Here is a 26099-nt window from a genome sequence, read left to right on the forward strand (position 1 = left end):
TAAGTAATTAATTGTAAATATTGCAGTCATACTTTTATTAAATTTTATAGCGAAAAAATATTGTGGTGAACATCGTCTGTGATTTACGATGACAGAAAGTGAAATGAATTTGTTTTGGCCATATTTTAATGATTACCTAATCAATACCGTGTCTCGTGTCTCGTAGTATGACTGCATCACCATCATCATCAGTTACTCTCTCATAATATTCTACTGCCTTCTTATAGTTAGAGACATGAATCAGGATTTACTATTAATATGTTATATATATACTATGTACAGTGGTGGAAGACTGTTTTTTTTCCATTGCTTCTTTTTATATACATATACAAATACATATACATTATATATAATACACTATTTGTTACATAAGGTGACGGGTATTTTGTGGAGGAAATATCAAATATCCATGCCGACTCATTTAACAATACTCAATTTTTATATGTGATCTTCGATGTAGTATGCAGTTTGAAGTTCCTTACAGATCGATATTTAGGTAATGTTTTTAAGTTAACCTTGTTTTAAACATCATATACCTCTAGTAATAGTTTATTTGCCGCGCTTTTTTTACCCCAATATTTGATACCAGCTTTTATACGTATATATTTTTTTTTATTGTAAACAGTGAAATAGATTTATATAGGTATCTAAAATAAAATTTTAAAATTTATTGATCTTTGTTTTCGTTAAATTGCTGTCTGTCCAATGAAGTTGTGCGTTCACATTAAATTCAGAAGTAAAATCTGGATTTTTTAAGGTTAATTCTAAGTGTTATAACACAAATAAATACTGGATTTGTTAAAGAAGAACGAATATTGAATGGAATATTTAAGATTCCGCAGTCCAGGGCCACATTTATATGAAAGGCTCTAGGCCCCTATTGAAAGTAATGGAAATTTTGACGTATGTTATAAAATAAAAACTTATCTAAATGGTTGACAATACTGAGATCAATCAATTTGTGTGAGCGCTTCTCGAACTTAACGGGGGATTCCCCATCGCTAGTTTTCGGTGTATTTTCTCGCAGACTAACAGGTCTAAGGAAGAGGCTTCATCCAATAATTAGTTTGACTAATTCGATTAGTAGTGCTAGCCCAGAATCCTTAAGCAAATTGATTGTTATTGTTAACATTTGCTGCTTAAATATTATAAAATTTACTGCAGTTTTAATACCTAATACAAACCTTATTTTTATACAATGTAAGAATCCTTTTTATCGATTCATTGATTTTATAAAATTTTAGGAAAAAACAAAATCGTGGACACATGTGGTGATCCTTCTTCAGACAAAATCAAGAATGACCGGATTAACGATAAGAAGGTCAAGCAAGTCCCTTGTTATGTAAAATTGACGTCTCACAATTCTCTTATTAAAATGGACATGTACAACCGCAATTTAAAACTGGGCACGCAGGGATGCTACAGACCCAGTACAGTTGTATCGCTGGAAAGGCAGAAGTATTTTAATCAAATGAGAAATTCCGACGGTTTACAAAAAGCTGCAGCTCCAAGTTACCAAATAAATGTCGTAAAGGATTTTGTACCAAAAGCAGTTAAAAACCCAAGCGATATTAAAAACCAAAAGAAAATCGTTGGTACAAATTCCATGTTTGAATGCACTTGGTGTAGCTTTCGACATTCCGATCGGGCAAGGGTTGATGACCACAAAATTACTCATAAGGAATGTACCTAAAATAATGTAACTTCATGGTAGAATAAAATGTGTAGGTAATTTCCAATCATGTACGTTAGTGTATTTCTATCTTGAAGTAATTAATAGAAAACGCATTTGTCTATTTTTATTTGTTTAAATTTTAGTCATCATCATAAAGTCGTCAGTCCTAAGACTGGTTGGATACGTACCTCCACTCTTTCCCACCCTGAGCTAAACTTCGCATTTCCCTAAAACTAGAACAGCCCACATCCTTAACTATTTGCGAATAGTAATCTAATATAGGTCTACCTCTACCCTGGCTCTAATATGTCTCTGACTAGACCTTCATGCCTAAGAAGGTGTCCTACCAACCTATCTCGCCTATTTTTTATTGATTTCCATAGAGTCCTCTGTTCTCCTATTCTTTTCAATACCTCTTCATTTCTAAACTTTTCTACCCACGATATCCTCATCATCCGCCTATAACACCACATTTCGAACGCTTCTAACCTTTTCTTTTCCGCCGCTCCCACTGTCCATGTTTCGCACCCGTACAACGCCGTGCTCCAAACATACACCTTTAACAACCTTTTTCGAATTTCTAAATTAACCGTTCGCTAGCATAGAAGTGACTTTTTTATTAAAGGCGACACGACTCTCTGCTTTATATCCCTACTACTCCTTCCATCCTGACTTATCTGACTTCCTAAATTTTAGTAATTTCATAGTTTTTCGGTATTCCCTGTTGTTCTATTTAATTTTCTTCCTCTTTTACGACAACCCCAATAACACTTCAATTTTGGAAGCGCTGATAATAGACAAAAACTTTTCATTAAAATTAATCTCCCATCGCAATTTAGATATCGTACGTGGAATCTCACGATAATGTTATTTATGAAGTATTTAGGTCGTAGATATTTTTTTCAAGCATGGAGTGCCAATGTTAAAAATATTCTGAAGCAGTTTTTGGATTGTTGTGCGTAGTGTATTTATACATCTATAGTGTAGTGTTTGTGATATAGCGTCGACTGGATGCAATAGAAAATCAGTTTTCCAATTTTTTTTTTTATTTTCTTCGTTTGTAGATTCATTTTCATCCGAAACCGACCAAGAAAATATATACGTGAAACCGAAAAAGAAAGTGCTTTTGGACTTTTTAGAAAACATGCGCAGCGCAGCATTGACCGAGTTGTTCATGTGTCCCAAATGCACAAAAACGTACCGGCTGAAACATTCTCTCACCAGACACATCAAGTTCGAATGCGGCAAAGAACCGAAATATGTCTGCGAGAGTTGTAATCGCCGGTTTAAACATAAGTATGATCTTAGTGTACATGAAAAAACGAAACATCTTGGCCTGAAAAAGGACAGAAAAAAACTTGTGCTAGAAAACTAAATATACAATTGTACTTATAATGTATTGTTTGTATTGTTTACTTAAAAGGACTTAATTTTGTTACCTATCGAATCTCGTATAAGACTGAATCATATTTTCTATTTATGTAATACTTTCAATTACCCCTATTTTTGTAGTTGATATTTATTTTTATATTAGCATATTTGTGTTTATAAATTAAAAATCAAAATCCTGTTTCACAAAAGTTATCTCATTATTCCTTACAGTGTCTTGTGTAAAAAATTAACCGAGAATGAGTTTTTGCAATTTTAACGAAACTGAAATCCCATATAACTGGATAATATTTTAGACATTCCTCCCGTAAACGATGCCAGAAGAAGGAGATGTTGGAACGAGTGGGATATGATGTTAGCCATTAATGCGATTCGTGGCAATGTTATGGGCTATAAGAAGGCTTCAGACACTTTTAAGGTACCTAGGACCACATTGTACAGAATGGCGAATAAAATTGAGTACCCGAAATTATCAAAACAAAAATCGACAGAAATGTATCATCTGTCGAATGCCACAAATAGTAAATTGTAAATGTAACTTAATACCTACAGAATTAAAATAAGAAACTATTGGTGTGTTCCGAAATATAATCCAGCATACTGGCCAGCAATGATGACGTCATGAATCGACGCCATACTGTTGATTCGTTCCCAAATATACTGGCCAGTGCGTTGTGGTCAAATTGACGCCATAATGAGAATAGTGTTGGTGCTCGTTTACAACATTTTTGCCCCAAAAGGTATTAAAGTTTCTTACAATAAAAAGTTCCTCAAAGTCTGATTCACACACGCCTGTTGGATATACCTACTACAACTTCACACTTGTCTCACCAGTACAATATGGTGGCACACCAGTACAATATGGCGTCGATTCATGGCGTTATCAGCGCTGGCCAGTATTTTGGGTTATATTTAGGAACACACCCTATTAATTTTACGTCTTACCGTTGATTAATGGGACTTGGGACATTTTTAAAATCCAAAGTACGAAAAGAAAAAACGCGTGTGTTTACATTTTGTGTTACTTTTAAGAATGGTGGATGTTGATAGAAACAATAATGTCGAGTTATCGAAATAAAAGTTTGATGAAAATAAGTTGTTATTTATTTCTACGGATATTTTTATTATTCAAGACTTTTCACTTCGCATTTGCTATCGAAAGTTTAATTTTTAGTTAATTTACATTTTATCCATTTCCTTTATTGCAGAATATCGAGAATGTGAAAACTGTAAAGGTTCATACCTGCCAGCTTACAAAAAGCGTCACCTACGGACTTGTGGCATTGCTCCTTTTTTAAAATGTATTCTGCCGAATTGTCCATATAAAACCAATACAAAGGATAACATGAAGAGACACATGATTCTCAAACACAAGATTGCTTTAGATGACAGGTCATAAATACTTAATGCCAAGAAATTTTACGAAAATATTGTTTTTATAATTGTAATAAAACAGTGTAACTTCCATTCTACATGTGAAATGGGAAAATAACTGTAGTTTAGAGATAAAAAGTTTATTGTGTAAAGTGTTAATGTATGTAGAAGGTTTAGGAATCTCGAAACTTTAACTTAGATTTAAGTTCTCTTTTTTTTTTTTAATATTTTATTTATTTAAATCATTATCAAATATGTCACAGGCATGTAGTTGTATACGTAATGTTAAGTATTTTTTTCCCACAATGTATCGTCTTTTAAATTGACGTAGGCAATAAATCGATACTGTAAAGGTCCTATTGGTATTATCGATAATTTTACATCACTAGTTTTAACTAACGTAATAAAATTTACTAAATTTATTTATACTTGCAACAGCAATGTATTATTTTAAGATACTTCAGTAATAACTATACCTTACAATTTTCTGTATTACAGTTTTACTGCATTAATAAATTACTTTTACGACATAATATACTTCATTACAAATTGAATCAAAGGTCGCATGCTGAAATAAAGTTGAGCAATTAAAATTGTTAGAACTTTATTTACGATTAGGGGTCATTTTTGAAAGATACATTCATCTTAATTTTAGATGTGGACCCTTTTAAGTGTCATCAATGCGGGAAATGCTACAATTCGACGATCAGTTTGAAGAGACACTTGAAATATAACTGCTCCAATGAATTACTTCCTTGTGTTGTTCCCGGCTGCTCCCACAAGACCAGGCGCAAGGATAATCTCAAATTGCATTACTTTAATAAACATTACGAAAACTTTTCTTATTTAGCGTCTACTCTCGACTTATTGAAGTAGATGTTTGAAGTATAAAACACAAGGGAAACCTAATATACCTATGTATCTATGAAATCGGATGTATTAAAAAATGTTAATAAATGTAAACTGTAAAGCAAACTTGCTTGATTCAATTGCTCTAAATAATGCTAAATAAATGTGTCTTCGGTTGGGGTTGCTTCCTAACGTTTCGCTAGCACGAGTAGCGAACTTCTTCAGAGTCCACATCCAGTATAGGAGATGGAAGTATTTCTGAAGAAGCTCGTCACACGTGCTCTCCAACCAACGACGGCTTTTGGCCGCGAATCAGTTTGTAGGTATTTGTACCTATTAAAGTTTACTGCTTTTAGGAATGCTGATGGAGGAATTGAAGCCCATATTCAGTTGCGACATTTGTGGGAAAATATACAAAAGTAGGGATGTATTTAGTAGACATAGAGGAGCATGCACTGGAAAGCACAGTTTTAAGTGCAGTTTTTGTTCTATGACATCAAGAAGAAAAGACAATTTAAAACGACATATGCGAAGAATTCATAACTACAATTCAAATGCGACCAATGAAACGCCCGACAAAAGTATATGATATTGTTTTTTATTAAATTATCATAAATGTAGTCTCTTAATTTGCGTAGTACTTACGAGAAATGTTCTTAAAACTTTATATTTTAAATAAATATAGTAAATTTGTTTTTAGATCATTCTTTTTTTCTATATATAGCCTTTAAGTCGACAACTGTTTAAGATATTAGCTTTTCACTTTTGTCAAAATCTGAATTGGAATATAGGTATACTTCGTTTACTTTCTCTAGCGATGTGCCCCTTCCAATGTCTTGGATGCGCACTGACAAAATCGGAGGTAGGGAGAAAAAATCACATTATACTCTCGACTCTTGTACATTAAAGGTACTTTTTCGTACAGTACTTGGCAAAAGTATTGTTCAATCATGAATAGTAGTGCGTGTCGAAAACAAGCGTTAAAACCTTTAATATGTCTTTAAATATAAACAAACATCTCGTTGATATTTTCAGTAGTGATTGGTACCAATAACAGTACATTAGAGCAATGCAATTTTAGTGGATAAAGTGGTCAATTTTTCCGTGCAGTACTGTACGGATTGTACGCTCCTCACCGGTTGAGAGTTGTCTCCTTCCTTTTCTGGCCTAGTGCTGTTTTTTTCTACTTTGCGCCGGTCAAGCTAAAGGTCACATCGCTACAGAAAGTAAATGAATTATAATAATGGTATAGTGCGCATTAAATTGTTGTAACTTAGTATTGTAAATTGATTTTCAGCTTATGAAATAAATAAAGTTGTTTATTAAATTATTGGAGTTTTTATTATTTAGTAACAATAGTGCAATTGCGTGTTTAACGAATGTGGAAGGTGTAGTAGAATTTTATTTTTCTGAAAAGTAAAATTCAAAAATAAAATCCATTAAAATTATGAAAACGTTTTAGGTAAACGGGGAAGACGGCAATGGAAAATAATGGACAATCGTAATAAGTTTTGTGTGAAATGTGGAAGGACTTTTACACGTACCGACAACCTTCGCAGACATGTGAAATATGTTTGCGGGGTGGCACCACAATTCAAATGTGACTTCTGTCCCTTTATAACAAAACACAAATACGTTTATGCGCAACATATTAAAAACAGACATACCATTTTCGAAAACATTTCTTATAGACAATAAGCAATCGCTACTAATACTTACCTAGGTACCTTTTAGGAAAATTGGAGGACTAAAATAAATTATATATGATACGAATAATATAAGGGATAGCTATAAATATTTTATATTTTGTAAATTGACGATTTTATTAAACAATCTCAGCAGCAATACTTTTAGTTGTTTCATTATATGCATATATTTTTACAGAATGTCCTAATATTTTTTCTTATATCCTTGTCCGTATTGAGCTTTTAATTCATTTTAATTTCAGTAGGTAGTACAAATTATGTACTATACAAAAAAACAAATGAGTACGAAAAATTGGAAGAAGCCATCTCAGAAAAAAAAACACTTAATTACAAATGTTAGTCAGTAGTGGTGACATAATTCCTTTAAATATGTGTGTGTAGAATAATTTGTAGATGTGTTTTGTTTTTGCTGCATGTGTTTTATTGGTTAATTTTATTTCGTTTTGTGGTAAAATGTAACGCATTTTCAGGACTGCTGTTCAATATCTACAATTCGAATTCTAAGAGAATGAAGCACTTTTGCGGCGTCTGCCAAAAGCATTTCTCCAGAAGAGACCATTTGACTCGGCATCAAAAAGAGCAACACAGTTTGCTGCTTGACGAAAAATCCGTGGGATTTTTGTGTTTCACTTGTCAGAAGCTTTTTAAACGGAAGGAACATTTGAAAAGGCATTTGTCAGTTTGTGCAGTCGAGGGAGACGTGTATATATGTCCTTCGTGTGCTTGCACGTTTAAAAATGAGATGGCGTTGCGCCTACATCTCCAAGAGCATGACGATGTGTCCGATACCAACAATGACTTAATTAGAGAACAGAAACCTAAATTAGGTCCAGTTTCCGTGTCGACAGTTTAAAATAATTGATGTAGGACAGGGTTATTTAATACATAGGTATAAATAGACATGTATTGCTTTTCTTTCAGTTTGCGTATTGTAAAGGCATTGTTAAATTGAAATTGAAGTTACTTGTATGAGCCAAAGTAATAACATTATTTAATTTTATGATCGACTAACGTTAATCACTTTATTTTATAATCTAATGTTGCCTTTACAATAGTTTTATTTTTATCATAAGCCAAAATGGTGTTATCCTGAAGGATAGGTAGATACCTATTAAAATTCTTGAACGGAAAATTATTAAACTGTAGAGAATTTTGATACGAAAAATCTACCCGTATAATTATTTTGATATTTATAAGGTACTTTATAGTATAGAAGCATAAATTTTATTGCTACTTAATGCGTATTGACAAAACATTATTCTCAAGCCTTTTGTCTGAATCTACCTCTAATAATGTTGAAGGAGCTCTGTTGTTTTTCGATATATCATAAATACATTTTTCTCATGTAACCTAATTTTGTAACAATTTTGTGTAGTGCATCTTGTGAATTGATTTTGATTTAAAGTGTAGTGATAATGTATGTTTGTAGTTTTCTTAAATTATAAAATGAAAAAGGGGTTTTCTTTTATTTTTCTTTCGATAATTAACAAGTACTTCAATTATGACATCTGCAAGGACAAAACGTGAAGAAAAAAAATAATTGCAGAATTCGTAATTAAATTTGTATATAAATTAGTTAATTTTTTGAACGCAACTTATATTGGTAAATATGCTGTTGTAGCGTTCCTTCTGTTCCCTTTAATACATTATCTTTTTTAGATTCGTCAGATCAGCGGTATTATTGCGTGAATTGTCACAAAAATTACAAACACAAGCGACACCTTAGAAGCCACTTGAATTACGAATGTGGAAAACAGAAGCAGTTTCAATGTTCAATTTGCCAGAAGAGATTTTATCAAAGATACACCCTGAATGCTCACTATAGGCATACCCATTTTGTATCTAATTATTAAAAAGACGGAATCATCTGTGGTTTTCTGGTCTAATTATTAGAAAGAGTGAGTCCAGTGTGAGTTACCCTAATGGTCGCAGATATGCTATGAGCGCGTGGCTACGATCGCAGCTAGAATTTACCCTGTTTTGAGAGTCACGCGGCAATCCGCTCATGCATCCACACATGTGGCGAGTAGTACAACGGTACCATGCGCCGTTGGAATATTCGCCCACTGTGGGGCAGGTCTACGGTCTGGTATTTTAATTAGTCACTCGAAAATCCGTGTGGCGAGCAGAATAAATGCTCGCCGCGCTATGCGATGTGCCTGCACTTAATGTACTGTCAGAAGTCGTTTTCTTTACGTTTACATATACCTACTTATTATATTTCATTAGTATGACAAAATTAGAATGTATTAATTTATACCTAGCAACCATTAAATCTCTGTAAATTAATTTTGTATCAATAAATGGGTGGATGTTTCTTATTTATTGATTTAATACCAAAAATATGTGTTTCCGATTTGTACGCTTTCTTAAACATATTTGGCTATGTTTTATTGTAGCAAAATTTTTATTTGTGTACTTAATACTACGTACATCTATTCTAAGTAATGAATAATATAGATAATTTTTTAGGTAGAGTGGGATGGGATAGACTGTTTATTGATGAGCGCTATCACTGTTACAATTGCAACAAAAGTTACAAACATAAAAGTCATCTAAGCAGTCATATAAGGTATGAATGTGGCAAGCAGGAACAGTTTCAGTGTATTCTGTGTCATAAGAGGTTCTTTCAACGATATATGCTCAATAAACACATGAGACGTAGACATTAATATTTATTAGATCGCTTATAAGTTCCTGTTATATTTTACTATTTTGCCTTAGACAACAAAATGTTAGATTACAGACATCTTAATGTGTTAGGTACGCATGTGACGATCTGTGCCCTTTTTCCGTCAATTAACACTAATTGTGCGATAGTTTTCGCTAGTATTTTTGTAAGTTATTTTTTTCGTATCAATAAATGGGTAATTTGAAATGGTTCAATTAATTTTTTTCCTTGGTTGCATTGAAAGTATAGTATTTGTAGATGATAATAACAAACGATTGACAGATATTGATTTTCAGGTAGCAATCCGGGAAATGCTCAACGTTTTTTCTGTTCTCGTTGCAGTAAAAGTTATAAGTACAAAAGTCACCTGTCCAGTCACTTAATCTACGAATGTGGTAAGAAGAAACAGTTTCAGTGTAACTTGTGCCACAAACGTTTTTTTCAACGGTACATGCTTAATGCCCATTGCAGACATTTACATTTTACACAACAACAACAGCAATAATAAATGCAGTTTTTATGTACATATGCAATAATTTATTGTTTATACTTATTTTCTTTTCATTATTGTAAAAGTCTGACTGATGATAAAGTATATAGTATAAATATGTTGTATTATTATGTAAAGGTGAAATATTCAAACATTAATTTAAAAAAANGTTATTTTTATTATTATTATAGTTTAAAAGTGTAGTGTTTTACAGGAATTTTATTATTTTATTCAAAACCATATGAAACAGTTAATATAGGGATTAACAATTCTTTCAAACTAAAACAGAATTTTCAATTATTAAAGACAGCGCTTTGTTATTGTTTACCTGTTCAAATATATAATTGAGAACGTTACATTTTTCTAGGTGCCGATATCCAAGGATTTGTGGATTCTGGAGGTCGGTACAAGTGTTTTTTGTGTGGTATTTACTACGACCAAATGGTAGATCTCTCGCGTCACTTAAAGCATGAGTGCGGACTTGAATCGAAATTTGAGTGTGGATTCTGTTTTAAAAAATTTAGACACGAAAGTCACCTAAGGGTTCATGTAAATTTAAAACATAAGAGTGAAATGGAAATTATGGCGCAAGGACAACGATAGATACTGATTTAATTTATTTTAAAATAAATAATTGTTTTTGAAGTTGTATTTTATTTATTAATTAACCCATTTATGCATTGTGTACATATTTGATGAAATTTTTAATAAATAGTAAAAACGCTTTGCCAATATGCCTGTAGAGTATTATGATACAAACTTATAGAAATTTTTAGGTGCCGATGACGAGCAAGTTTTTAAGTGTTCGAATTGTCAGAAACAATTTGGAAACCAAACTTCCCGTTGGAGACATACGAATCTTGACTGTAAAAAATTTATGCGTTACAAATGCCCCTTTTGTACTTATTCTGTAAAGCAGAAGCAGAATTTGCATTTTCACGTTGCTAGGTTCCATGAAGAAAAACGAGATGAATTTGTCTACTTGTATAAATTTATTCAACTAGAAACCGATGAAGCATCCCAACGATAAAATGTCCGACAAGCTATTTCCATAAACTTAACAAGTAAATGTATACTTAATTAGTTTTGGGTTGACCTATAGTTTTAATTATGATTTAATATGCGGAATCCACTGTGTATTAAATCATTTTCAATGATATAGTGCTGTTTTGGGGTTGCCAGATGATGTTTTTATTCTTGAGTTTTTCCAAAATTTCCGTAGATTTTGTGTGTATGTGTGTCTGTGTGTGCGTGAGTGTGTATGTGTGTATGTGTGAGTGTCTAAAATTGTTTTATAGTGGTCTGGTATGGTAACCCTGCTTTGTCTTTGCTTTCTTCATGATATGGTGGTAGGTAAATTGGTAAATTCTGAAATGTAGCAGTGATAATAATATTTTGTAAAAATAGGTACTTGTTGCTACTATTATTACTTATAAATATAAATTGTATTCTAAAACTAGTATTGATTTTGCAAACTACGAAAATGTTGTTATCTTTTGTGGTAATTAAATATATCATATGTATATACTCTGTGCACCGTTTTTTACACTTGTCAAAATTTTGAGTGCCTTTTGATTGATTCACATATAATGTCCTTTTTGCAAAAAATGGTACATATGGTTCAGTGGTTTTTAAAACTTCTCGCTGAGGTGTATTTGGGAGGAACCGTTCGTAAGTTTGTTATATTTGTTTATTTTTGGAAAATACATTACGGAAACATAGTTTTACTAGCTGTATTCTACATTTAATATAATATATGTCATGTAATTTGACATTTTTGTACTTGTTTGGTTTATAAGTTTCCGTCAGTTTCTGATTTTTGCTCTTCCTTGGCGTCGATTAACAGAAACATCAGTAGTAGGTACTTTGAAAGAGATATAAAAATAGTTAGTTCTTCTTCAACAGTTACAGGATTGAATCCTCGAAGAGATTTGCCCCACCAAGATTTAAAAAATATGGTCAGTAATATTTTGTATCCTTGCTCTTGTCGAAGTCCTTGCACGCATTTGTGCGACGATACGAAAAAAGAAAACGAAAATACGGTTCGGTTTTCGTGTCCAGTCCCGAATTGTTTGTTCCTATCGAAAACCAAAGAGAATATCCAACAGCACTTACTACAGAAACATGTCGACTTTTGTTTGAAAGAATCTTTTCGGCAAAAGAAGCCGAAAAACCTCTGGGAAGTGGATAATAAGAAAAAAATATAAAAAAAAATCGTCAATTATTTGCAAATGGTGGACGACTGTAAGACCAATTTAGTGCAAATTCGTGTATTTACTGCCCTCTTTTGTAAATATGGTCAAATTGAAAATTGAAACGAATATAATATCTAAACAATTTTGTGCGTTTTACTTTGTTACATTTAAATGAAGTGAATACAGATTTAAGGATGATGCAGTGGCTGTGAAATGTTGTTAAACAATAAATAATTAATTGATCAACATTATAAGGTCGTCAGTCCTAAGACTAGTTGGACACGTACCTCCACTCTTTCCTATCCTGAGCTAACCTTCGGATTTCCCTAAAACTAGAACATCCTTTACTATTTGCGAACAGTAATCTAAAGTAAGTAAAGTCTACCTCTACCCTTCCTAACTCCCGTTTCTGCCTCTAATATGTCTCTGACTAAACCTTCATGCCTGAGAAGGTGTCCTATTAACCTATCTCTCCTATTTCTTATTGACTTCCATAGAGTCCTCTGTTTTCTTACCCTTTCTAATACTTCTTCATTTATAACTTTCTCTATCCACGGTATCCTCATCATTCGCCTGTAACACCACATTTCGAAAGCTTTTNCATTTTTGCCCCAAAAGGTATTAAAGTTTCTTACAATAAAAAGTTCCTCAAAGTCTGATTCACACACGCCTGTTGGATATACCTACTACAACTTCACACTTGTCTCACCAGTACAATATGGTGGCACACCAGTACAATATGGCGTCGATTCATGGCGTTATCAGCGCTGGCCAGTATTTTGGGTTATATTTAGGAACACACCCTATTAATTTTACGTCTTACCGTTGATTAATGGGACTTGGGACATTTTTAAAATCCAAAGTACGAAAAGAAAAAACGCGTGTGTTTACATTTTGTGTTACTTTTAAGAATGGTGGATGTTGATAGAAACAATAATGTCGAGTTATCGAAATAAAAGTTTGATGAAAATAAGTTGTTATTTATTTCTACGGATATTTTTATTATTCAAGACTTTTCACTTCGCATTTGCTATCGAAAGTTTAATTTTTAGTTAATTTACATTTTATCCATTTCCTTTATTGCAGAATATCGAGAATGTGAAAACTGTAAAGGTTCATACCTGCCAGCTTACAAAAAGCGTCACCTACGGACTTGTGGCATTGCTCCTTTTTTAAAATGTATTCTGCCGAATTGTCCATATAAAACCAATACAAAGGATAACATGAAGAGACACATGATTCTCAAACACAAGATTGCTTTAGATGACAGGTCATAAATACTTAATGCCAAGAAATTTTACGAAAATATTGTTTTTATAATTGTAATAAAACAGTGTAACTTCCATTCTACATGTGAAATGGGAAAATAACTGTAGTTTAGAGATAAAAAGTTTATTGTGTAAAGTGTTAATGTATGTAGAAGGTTTAGGAATCTCGAAACTTTAACTTAGATTTAAGTTCTCTTTTTTTTTTTTAATATTTTATTTATTTATTATTAAATGTAATCATATTTCTAAGGAGCCATGTAAATAATAAACCAGGTGTGCTGTTTTTGCAGTGGGGGGATACAATAGAAACAGTTATTTGCTGGTTTATCTAACGTAATCTATTTTCAGAATTTTTGGAATTGGATCAGATAATACCACCAGAAAATAGCTACCTGCTCGAGAGCATTTTGACTGGCGAAACGACGCCTAAGCGTGCAACTAAATCGTCAAAAAATCGTTTAATGAGAAAGTTTCAGATCCTCAGCGATGACACTATTCGACCCGGTTACAGTAAAGACTCGCAATTCGCGTGCCGTCACTGCGGTAAAAAGTACAGGTGGAAATCGACTATGAGAAGGCACGAGCAAGTCGAATGTGGCGGTAAAGAACCCATGTTCCAATGCGTACTGTGTCCATACAAAACCAAACAAAAGGGAAACTTGGGCGTCCATGTGCGAAAGTACCACTCGAATTCTCATTCTCCAACTCAGAAGCTTTCCTCGTCCTAGGGAACTGATGTTAAAGAAAAATTACAAGTGTATACTCTAATAGCGACTGTGGTAATAAAACTTTCAAGAGATCCGTTAGCTTCTGTGGTCGAGGTCGATTCGAACCTTATTTTTAGTGGCAATGTTATGGAAAGATAGTCTGTGTCTATCTTTGCAAAAGCTTTCAAATTGTTTCGTTTGAATGGTGCCGTAGCAGGCAAAGGGCGGTAACTGGATGACAAGTTTTATTACCTCAGCTGCTACTTTAAAAATATCAGAGTATAGATTCAACTACCTACAGAAAAATATTTTATGAGTTGTGGATATTTTAGTTAAATTAGACATAGTTTGTAACGTACTGTAACTGATTATTAAAAAACTGCGTCGCGACGTTAAAATGGGTAAAGCAATATTTTTGGTTTATTCAGAACACAGGCATTAAGCATTGTGCAATAGAAAGGAACAATTAATGTCGTTTTTTATAGCAATATAACGCGAAAGTTTCGAACACATTGTGCCTTTTTATAAACCTTGGGCCCAATTTAGTTTGTGGTCGTTTGTACTACAGCAGATACCAAACAAGGCTTTTAGGGGCTACCAATAAATTACGTAATGTAAAGTTTATAAATTCTTAACCGATTCCCCATTCCTCTTCCCCTTCTTCCAAGTTTGTTTAGGCGGCGTGAATTAAAGAAAAGGGCGCTTCAATATCCAATACTAATAATTCAATTTTAAATAAATTTTGAAATTGTGTGGCGCTAACCTCGACCCCTCACCCCCCATGTAGTAGAGCCATAACCGTGACCCCCGGCTGCATTCTCCCTTCATCCATTTTGTTTTAATATCTAATACAAACCATTCAATTTTAAATAAATTCCTAAATTGTGTGGCACAAACCTTGACCCCTCTCACCCCCATGTTTTAGAGCCGTGGCCGTAACCCCCGGCTGCATTCCCCTTTTTCCAATTAGTTTTAATATCCAATCCAAACTATTTAATTTTAAATACATTCTGAAATCGTAACCCCCCCCCCCAATCTGCATTACGTAATTTATGACCAGTCCCTTAAGAAGTTTGCCTGAGTGTTAACGTACTAATATGTATAATCAGACATCTGAGTACTGAAAAGCTTGAGATAATTGATGCCTTCAAGAAATGAAAATTAGTGCCTTATAAAAAAGTAGCCTATGAAATTCTATACATATTATTATTATTATTAAAGATATATATATTTTTAAAGAAGATTATATCTATATATATATATCTTACGTAGTTATGATACGTAAGTTTTAAAGTGTAATAAGGTTTTATGTTTATATAGGTATTAGAAAACAAGAAAAGAAAAATTAATACGAAATATTTAATGTTGTTCAGCAAAACCAAATATATTGAGCTGTATGGTGCTTGGCTTTAACTGATTCTTGTTCACGTTGTATAAATGAATAGTTTTTATACATATAGATAGATATTTGTTTATATACATATTTTCATTTGTTGTTAACTTTCAAACACTGCTGTAAAACGTTAAAGTAAGTGTGAATTAAAATGTTTTTAAGTTACGAGTTAGAAAAGGATTCTGATTGATTTGAAATAATTTTACACATAAAGGGCAATAGTACCACTTATTAATTTCAAGTATCTACCCTTATTCAGTTGAAAAGTTTCATTTAGTCAGAGTGCAATATCCATTATACAAATAAACAAAATTTGATTTATCTAGTTGATTAAAGAGGTTTGCATATTTTATATTAATTTCTATTGACGGGGTAAATTGTTTAGTTGATATTCTGACGATTTAAAATTATTTAAATCTAATTAAATGTAGTGTTATAGGGTTATGGTGAATGGTTATTAATTTTAATTGCTTTAATTAGGTACATATATTATTGTTTAAAAAAATAATATTGTATCATTGCTATTATTTTTTGTTTGTTTTAATCAAGTTAATCTGAACATAGTACAATGGTTTTAATTACGGTTTGTTGTATAATTTTACATGAAACTTATCATTATTATTAATAATATTATTTTTATTATGTTGTTATATTAAAACTGTTTAGTCTTTTACGTGCATCACAGATGCATAGAATTGTTAGCATAAATAAGTTTTTGTAACTTTATTACTTGTTTGTTGTACAGAACATTAAGATTAGAAATAAATTAATTTCATGTTAATAAAGTGTTGGCTAAATTGTTTCTAATTTGCTAATTTTCTTGTTATCACATCATAAATTTTCACTGCGACACTTGATATTATATTAGGGTTGGCTAACGACGGAAAGTAAGAAAGTCCATCGGAAGTGTGTTCCTAATAAAGCAGAGACATCGTGTATCTCTCTTTATTTTGAGCAGGCACAGTCAGTTGTCGTCTACGCTGGCCAATCGAATGTATTTATTTTGAGCAGAGACAGTCAGTTGTCATCTACGCTGGCCAATCGAATGTATTTATTTTGAGCAGACAGAGTCAATTGTCACCTATGCTGGCCAATCAGAGTTCGAATGTATTATGATATTTTTGTAGGTAAGTATTTCACCTTTTTAAAAAAATTGCAAGGTTTTCTGATTATCCGCAGCTTTATAAAAATTCGTGATTGTAACTTTTTGTGATTTGTTTCAGAATACTCACTATTATATGCCTTTTCTTGTCACCACTGCGGAAGGAAATACAAAAGAAAGGGATCATTGAGTCGACATTTACGTCTTGAATGCGTGACAGCGAAAAAGTTCCTTTGTACAGTATGTAATAAGAAGTTTACCAGAAGAACCACATTAACAGCACATTTTCATAATGTTCACAAGTTTAGTTAAATAATAAATTACTAATAATTTATTGTAATTATTTTTATCTTGATTTTTTCGAGAATTAGGTATAAAGAAACGGTTATTTAACTTATATTCTTAATTAACAAATATTTTATCAAAGGTCCAATAAGAAGTTGTGAACAATGTATATGGCTTCTTTTAATAATTTTAAATGTAAGACATCTTTTGATAGTGATCCTTTGGTTGAAGCAATTGTAAGAGTGATATTTTAAATATACGTCGTTGAAATAATTGTTGTGTTAATTTTTGAAAAGTAATTACGTATTATATTAGTTGTGCACCATCAATAGTTAGAATAGTACCTATTTCTTTGCCTTGGTTATTGTTGATTTCCGTTTCTGTTATAATATCGTATCTTTTTTGATTTGTTAGATAAATTAACAGGTATTACCAGGTATCCATTTATTAGGATTAATTTCATCTTCGTTTTTCAGACGACTTCAGATTTTGCAATGATAACAACGATACAGATCACAGAACTCAAATTGGAGTGATAATACTTGAAAATCGCGAACATTTTCAATGTCTTCGCTGTTTAAAATTGTACAATCGACGGGATACAGCCACCCGACATCTACGACTGGAATGTGGGAAAATCGGGAGGTACCAATGCGGCCATTGTTTTCACAGGTTTAAGAGAAATGAACATTTAGTAGCCCATATGCGGAGAAAGCACAGCAGGGACGACAAATATTTGATGCAACTTGAAACTGCTTAATTACCTCTTTTATAACTTAACTTTAACTGGTGACGATGTTGACAAGCACAAAGTTTAGAATTAATAATAGTAACTAATAGTATACGTGTTATAATTACTGTACCTAATTTATGTCAGAAATAAATTGTGAATCTAGCTTTGACCACTTTTATTATTCGAGGATGTTATTTTTATTATTATTATAGTTTAAAAGTGTAGTTGTATTTGTAGGTTTAATAAAATAAAGTTTTTGTTAATTCAATTTTATTTTTAGGCAGTGCCGAATTCGACGAAGTTACCGTCACAAATTACAAGAGTCAACTTAGAGTGATAACTTTCAAATACGGCGAGCAGTATCAGTGTCTTCGCTGTTTGAAATTGTACAAACGCAAAGACACTGCTATGAGACATGCACGACACGAATGCGGAAAAATTGGGAAACATCAGTGCGAATATTGTTTTCAGATGTTTAAGAGAAACGAGCACTTAGTTTTGCACACTAAAAGGAGACATAGAACATGAAAAATATGAAAGAAAGTTTGAATTGTGTTGGATATTAAGTGTTACAAGAAGAAATAACGTATGTTGTATGTAATTTGTTTTAATTGTGTTTAATATTTTAAAAACCTATTAATGTATTCATTTATTAAAGATATCTACCTTCATTGTTTTTTCTTTCTAATATATTATTATGGTCTGATGTTGAATCGATAGATTAACGTGGATCGAAAAATTTGTAATAGTAGTGCGGCATGCTGCATTGGAAGTGTTTGGTGCCACTGTGGCAGTGTGGCATACCACTGTGGCAGTGCGGCATACCACTGTGACACTGCAGCATGCCGCTGTAGTAAATAGTGGTAAAAACAATGTTACAAATCGGTTTGATTGTTTAATTGTGATTTGTTTATTCGTTATTTAATTTTGTAATACCTACTTGGAATTTATACTGTACAACCTGTGCAGGAAGGACGAAAGCGTACATTTTTGACGGAAATGGTTATGGATGCTTAAAATGCGGAAAAAAATACAAGAGCCAGACATCAATAAGTCGTCATGTCTATCACGAATGCGGACAATGTCCAAAGTTTACGTGTAGCCGTTGCCACAAAATGTTCAAACGCAAATATATGTGCAACAAGCACGTAAAAAGCTGTTTGGGAAAATTGAGATAATGAATAATGAAACTGACAACGACCATCCCTATGAGCGTATTGTTTATCAAGCGTTTGTATCTATTTAAATTTGTATTTAATCTGAATAAAGTAACTAAAAATATATTTTGCTTTTATATAAATACCTTGAAATACAACAACAAATACACAACCTTGATTACAGCATGCTCTTTAGATATAAGTAAATATTTTTTTAAGTTAACAATGACAATAATATGGCTGTGTATAATTTTTAGTTACATCCAGTGTTCACCATCAGAGACTTTCGGATATGCCGAAACCATTCACGTGTACGAATTGTTTCAAAAATTACACCTTTTTTCGCAGTCTCCAGAGACATATCAAAATTGAATGTGGAAAACAAAAAATGTTTAAGTGTTACGTGTGCAAGACGGCGTATTATTATGAGAGCGAACTTAGAATTCACTGCGCTGAAAGGCATTTCTGGAAGGGGGACTTATCGTAATTGTTGGTTTTTTGTAAGATCTGCTAGATAATGGAAAATAAACTTTTAGTTTTTAACATTTTAGTATTTTTGACTAGACTGAAGCAATATGAGTAAAATGTAAAATTATACAGAAAATATGTAGTCGCATGATTTGTTTTAATCGGTGTTAAAATCCGTCATTATCGTCGGGGTGTACTGCAACGTTATTGAAAGATTTCGTTTATATTACGTACTTCGTAGTATGTACGAATTAATTCAACAACAGCACGTTGAAGCCACTTGAAATGTTCATGCCTGTGATTTCTAGGCTTTTCGTTTCAAGTGGATCAATAGGGGTGAATTACCTAAATCGTAACAAGGCTTTGCATGCTGCGGCTATCGACAGTGGCAATGCTTTTATGTTCTTGAAATTTTATTACACAGATTTTATAATGTAATAATTTTGCTGTTAAAATTGAAATTCAGATACTACTTGAACTGGTAGAACAAAAAAATCAAGTGGAATCATATTTGACGCAACATCTCCTTAGAATGCTTCTCTATATTAACTAGTGAGTAGATGATTAAAAAGTATAATTGATTAAGTCTTCTTGCAATTTATTATTGTCATTATTTGCTAATAATTAGGTATATATATTGTTTTAGGTATCAAAAGATTCAAGTGCCGCAAATGTGGAAAGGCATATCGCCATGGCCAATCATTGCATAATCACGTCAAATACGAGTGCGGCAAAGAACCATCATTTGCATGTGTCCGTTGCAAATACAGAGCCAAACGGAAAGGACACCTCACAGCACATATGAAAACGCACATCAAACATAAATAAAGAAGCACACGTAGAACACTTTATTATATTAAAGATTCAAATACACCACAACACAATGTAACAATATTCTTTGTAGGAGTTGAAAATAAAATACATATATATTTTGAAATCGAAAAGCGAATTTTCTTGTGCATGAAGTAAATAGCGATCTATTTAATTGCATATATACGACAATTGTAATCACAAATCAAAGCTAAAATGCGATTTGAAAAAGCACATTGTTAGAAAACATAATTTAATCATTAAGCAAAAAAATCAAAACAATTATTAGTGTAATAAATCGTTTTATAATTGTATTATTTAAAACTAATTTAGCAGCCTTGGTTGTTAACATTAAAATATGAAGTTACGCTTGGTATTTTTTATTGTAGTATGCGCCGGAAGAGCACGTAACAACGTGAAAAGGTACGCCTGTTTTTCTTGCAAAAGATCATACGCAAACAAAAATGGCTTGACGCAACATCAAAAATACGAATGTGGTAAAGAACCTCAGTTCGCATGCGTTTATTGCGACTACAAGGCTAAACGGAAAAGCTCACTAAAAGTCCACTTGGCAAAGCACTACCAGCTACCAACTATATAGATGTAATGTAAAAAATACAAATAAACAATTTAAATTGTGTTCGTTATGATTTTAAATAGTAAGTAAAGTTTACATTTCTGTCTTAAAGTTTATGTTTATCAACCCTGGATACTAATTAATTAAAGCCTTTTATAATGATTCCGTTTGTAGTGTTGGGTCACGCGTAACGACAAAATTTTGTACGTATGCTTCTGGTTGATCTTGTAAGTTACCGAGCGGCATGGCCTAGAGGTTTAGACCATTGCTTAGCACTCGGGAGGACGCCGGTTCGATTCCGAGTGCGTCTGTCTTCGTTCAAGTTTTTCTGTGGGTTCCTTGGATCACTTAAGCAAATGCTTGGGGCAGTTATATTCCACAGATAATCTTTCATTCTCTTCTGTCTTCATAATGTCCGTCTCATCTTTCTCACCCGAACCACCACCCACCCATTCCCACGATTCCTGAAAGGAGACTGAAGAGGGCCTTCCGTCCTACCTACCGGCGTAGTCCGGAGGGACTGCCCGCCCACCAGCATAACTGGCTGGTGGGACTGAAATATCCAAAAGTTTTTTTTCTCATTTCCGCTACTTATTGAAGTTGGTGGCAGCCCATCGTTTCCAGGCACAAACTTAACTACTGTCGATGATCACCGTTACAATTCATATCTAGGAATGCCACCTGTCAGACGAGGACATTTCGGAGACGACATTTACGTTAAAATAAAAGTTTTATTTTCAATATATCAACTTAAGGAGAGTCATGTTCACCAGACCTGGCTTACACAATTAGAGGTGACGACCACCAGCATCTTACAGTAGTGTCTAGTAGCACACCACGCATGGCGACTGCTAGTGGTTTATATAAGCCACGCGTGGCCACCTCTGGTGGCGACAGATCGTATTCCTATACTCAGTAGCCAGAGATAAATGGACCCAACACCGTAAGGCCGCAATATATCCCATTTTTTCATATTTTCATTATGAAAACTAACGAGGTCGCGGTGGCCAATGCAGTGCACTTGTGATCGTAATTACCTGCTACTTTTACCTGCTCACGCCTTCCTACTTGCACACTGAAAGAATAAACTCCTTCANTTTATTGGTATATAAATATACACATGTATATAGTTATTTATGGTAGAAACAACAATCCAGTCGATGTAGGGTAGAAGGTTTATTCATGAATGTGAACCCTATATTTATGCCATAAATTGCACGTTTTTAAGGGAATATACGGCATTTAAAATGAACGTAATCGAGTTCCGCCGCCATAACCGGATTTTGTTCTATTATTAAAAAATGTATACAGATGAGCGTGACATTTTTTTGTTTTAGCTTACTTTGGAGGAGGATGTAGGGCAGTGAAAAAACACATTTGTTTTGCCTGTCATAGAGGCTACGCACACAGGAAAGGGCTAGTACAACATCAAAAGTACGAATGCGGTAAAGAACCACAGTTCAAATGTGCCCATTGCGACTACAAGGCTAAACGGAAAGGTTCACTAACAGTTCACTTGTTAAAGCATTACGATCGTAAATGAACAACCATGTAGATACATGTAAAAATTCAAATAAAACTACACTATTCTGTGTGTGTTTATTTTATTTCATTAGAAAAATGACTATTATTTCGCTACCCTATAACTTTTTTATCAAGTTTGGTTAAACTTAAGCTGCTATTTGTTTAAATATTTAAACAAATTTAGTTAAGAATTTTCATCAAGTACCTAAATTACAACTTTTGTTTGCTGTTCTAAAGGCCGGCGTGTGTTGGAGATGGGAGGACCTCTGAAGAAGGTCGCCACTCGTCCTAGCGAAACGTTAGGAACCATCTCCAACACACGAAGGCCTTTAGATCCCAATCAGAATGGTATAATTTCACCTACTTGTCGTTTTTATTAGCATAACTTAATACCAATAAGTTGTTGTTGAAAAACTAGTGCACGAATATACTACCTACCCAAAGATACCTGGGATGTTCAGCTATGTGTGATATCTTTTGGTTTTAGTACGTTTCGGAAGAGGTGGTGGAATAGCGAAAAACCACGTCTGCTTTGCCTGCAAAAGAGCTTACGCGCACAGGAAAGGGTTGACACAACATCAAAGATACGAATGTGGTAAAGAACCTCAGTTTAGTTGCGTTTACGACAATTGCAACTACAAAGCAAAAGTCAAATGTAATTTGAAAAAACACATCAGTACAAGACATAATTTACTCATGATGTAAAGAAGTCCGAAAGAAAATAATTATTTACAACAATTTAACAATTATCATGTGAATTTCAATCCTGGCCGCATAATTGTCACGAGCCGATCATCGACTGAGTAGTTCTCACTTTTTACTCGTCGACTATGTAGATATTTATCAAAATACTAATGCTATTGAGGGGTTATGCGATAGACACAAGCCGCCTTATTATGATCTTTGACAAAGAAATGTTACAAAAGGTTTCTTCAAAAACTAAATACTTTGAAGAGTGGACCTATAGCACTTGAAGAATTGAAAGTTTTTTGACGTTTTTAAATTTCTTAGAAAGCACATGAAATTATACGCCGAAATTAATAGGACTTGTTATAGTTCAGTTCAACTAGCGAACATTTTTTTTTTAGTCAAATGAAATTCTTCAGTAAGGAGCTTAGAGTTTTAAAGAATTTCTGCTCTCTAAAAGTATTGTTTAAACTTTTTATAGTAATGTAAGATAGGATTATTATAAGTCCTTGATGTGATTTTTGTTATAAAACCGTCAAAATTCTTTCATTGTTTAGGTCGTGTTAACATATCGCCGGGTCATTTGTCATTGTCAATGTATGTAAGGAAGGAGAGCGCCGAAAAGTCAGGAACTGAAATCGATACAAATAAGATAGAAACACATAGAAGATTCAGTTGTAACGACTGTGGACTCACATACAAATTGAAGGGTTCTTTAAACAACCATCAGAAATGGGAATGTGAAAGAGAACCATTTTTTGCTTGTAGTCATTGCAATTATAAAGCTAAACGTAGAGGTCACCTTCAAGCTCACATGCTAACACATTCGAAGGAAGTAAAGAACTATGTGTGTCATCAAATGCATTAAACTCTGTAAAGTATTTAAATAAAAAAAATAATAAATGATACTTTTTTGTACGTATGCTTCTGGTTGATCTTGTAAGTTACCGAGCGGCATGGCCTAGAGGTTTAGACCATTGCTTAGCACTCGGGAGGACGCCGGTTCGATTCCGAGTGCGTCTGTCTTCGTTCAAGTTTTTCTGTGGGTTCCTTGGATCACTTAAGCAAATGCTTGGGGCAGTTATATTCCACAGATAATCTTTCATTCTCTTCTGTCTTCATAATGTCCGTCTCATCTTTCTCACCCGAACCACCACCCACCCATTCCCACGATTCCTGAAAGGAGACTGAAGAGGGCCTTCCGCNTAAAATATTTATATATAGCTCTGAGTGATATGTTTTTTGATTTTAGTGAATTTCGGAAGGGGACGAGGTAAAGCAAATACAAGGCACCTCTGCCCTACCTGCCATCGGGCCTACACACACCGGAGAGGGCTCTTGCGACATCGCAAATACGAATGCGGCAAAGAATCAACTTTTGCATGTGCTCATTGCAACTATAAGGCTAAACGTAAAGACCGCCTTCGAGCCCACATGCTAATACACTCGAAATAGTCCATTATTTTAAACTCTGTAGAATATTTAAATAAAAGAAATGAATAATGTTTTTTTTTTGTTAACGGTTTAATAATAATTATAATAAAAAAAATGTACATTTTTTCCCATGTCTAGAAGTCAATGTACAGGCAACTTTCTTTAACAAATATAAAGTAAAAAAATGCTTCATAAAAACTATTAACATTTACAATTGTTCTTATGTAGTTTTAAGTGATATTTTTTGTTTTAGTGCATTTCGGAAGAGGTGGTGGAATAATTAAAAAGCACGTATGCCTTAACTGCAATCGGGCCTACACTCATCGCGCGGGACTCATGCAACATCTAAAATACGAATGCGGCAAAGAACCAACTTTTGCATGTGGTCATTGCAGCTATATGGCTAAACGCAAAGATCGCATTCAAACCCACTTGCTAATACACTTGAAATCGCCCGTTGTTTTGAACTCTGTAAAAGATTTAAATAAAATAAATAAATGACGTTTTTTGCTACCGTTCAGCAAATGTACCTTTCTTGTCTATATCTAGAAGTTAATGTAGACAGGCGACTTTCATTAACACGTATAAAGTGAAGAAAATGCTTCATATACTTCATTTACTTTCTCTAGCCATGTGCTCCTTCCAATGTCTTGGATGCGCTCTCGCAAAATCGTAGGTAGGGAGAAGAAAGCTCATTATACTCTTGACTCTTGTTCGTTAAACATACTTTTTCATACAGTACGTGCCAAAAGTTTTGTTCAATCATGTATAGTAGTGCGAGTCGAAAACAAGCGTTAGAGCCTTTAATATGTCTTCAAACATAAATAAACGTTTCGTTGATATTTTCAGTAGTAATTGGTACCAATAACAGCACATTTGAGCAATGCAATTGTAGTGGATAAAATGGTCAATTTTTCCGTGCAGTACTGTACGGATCATACGCTCCTCACCGGTTAAGAGTTTGACTGAGAGTTGTCTCCTTCCTCTTCTGGCCTAGTGCTGTTCTTTTCTACTTTGCGCCGGTCAAACTGAAGGTCACATCGCTACAGAAAGTAAACGAAGTATAAAAAACTATCGACATTTAAAATTATACTTATGTATAGGTATAGGTAGCTTTAAGTGATTTTGTTTAAATTTTAGTGCCTTTCGGACGAGGAGGTGGAACATTTAAAAAACACGTATGCCTTAACTGCAATCGAGCGTATACACGCCGCGGAGGACTCATGCAACATCTAAAATACGAATGCGGCAAAGAACCGTCTTTTGCATGTGCTCATTGCAGCTATAAGGCTAAACGTAAAGATAGTCTTCAAACCCACATGCTAATACACTTGAAATCATCCGTTATTTTAAACTCTGTGACTTACTTAAATAAAAAAAAATAAATAATAGTTTTAACGATTGTTAAAAATTGTAGTAAAAGTTTACATTTGTTTTATTTAGAAGTTCTAGTAGAGTAGATTAGTGACTTTCATTAGCCGTATATTAATTGTATATAATGTAAAAAAAATACTAAAAATAAAAGAACATTGAAAATGCGAATGCGACAAAAGCGCCTTCTCTTATATGTGGTTATTGCAACTATAAGGTCAAACAATTTAACCT

At 33.4% G+C, this 26099-nt stretch overlaps 2 protein-coding genes across 40 annotated transcripts in view; both read left to right on the forward strand.

The window, feature by feature from the left end:
• The window catches only part of LOC108742239 (longitudinals lacking protein, isoforms A/B/D/L), a 124524-nt gene that overhangs the window by 24335 nt on the left and 74090 nt on the right, over window positions 1-26099 (forward strand). The window contains exons 5-6 of one of the 39 annotated variants that reach the window (XM_018477363.2): window positions 3361-3482; window positions 4273-4378. The exons of 22 other annotated variants lie outside the window; for them this stretch is intronic. In XM_018477363.2, the coding sequence (XP_018332865.1) occupies window positions 3361-3482; window positions 4273-4362 (212 nt within the window). In that variant the 3' untranslated portion in view covers window positions 4363-4378. Of the gene's footprint in view, window positions 1-1244; window positions 1799-3360; window positions 3612-4272; window positions 4479-5093; window positions 5414-5643; window positions 5892-6749; window positions 7001-7463; window positions 7969-8652; window positions 9315-13965; window positions 14420-17580; window positions 18001-18117; window positions 18381-20108; window positions 20302-20661; window positions 20913-22186; window positions 22444-24312; window positions 24531-24747; window positions 25011-26099 lie in introns of those variants that run through there. 16 more of the 39 variants (XM_018477339.2, XM_018477338.2, XM_018477334.2 and 13 more) reach the window with 16 other exon arrangements.
• LOC108742242 lies at window positions 11610-12619 on the forward strand. Its single transcript, XM_018477375.1, has 2 exons — window positions 11610-11825; window positions 12060-12619. Exons 1-2 carry the CDS (start codon window positions 11744-11746, stop codon window positions 12359-12361), a joined length of 384 nt encoding a protein of 127 aa, XP_018332877.1. The 5' UTR covers window positions 11610-11743; the 3' UTR covers window positions 12362-12619.

Source organism: Agrilus planipennis, unplaced genomic scaffold (genome assembly GCF_000699045.2).
Source record: "Agrilus planipennis isolate EAB-ADULT unplaced genomic scaffold, Apla_2.0 scaffold317, whole genome shotgun sequence".
Classification (NCBI taxonomy): domain Eukaryota; kingdom Metazoa; phylum Arthropoda; class Insecta; order Coleoptera; family Buprestidae; genus Agrilus; species Agrilus planipennis.

What these genes read in the sequence shown, in the direction of transcription:
- LOC108742242 (XM_018477375.1), top strand. Translation starts at nt 11,744, where the DNA reads ATGTCCTTTTTGCAAAAAATGGTACATATGGTTCAGTGGTTTTTAAAA. An exon ending in GTATTTGGGAGGAACCGTTC is followed by an intron (nt 11,826 to 12,059) that starts GTAAGTTTGTTA and finishes CTTCTTCAACAG; the next exon opens with TTACAGGATTGAATCCTCGA.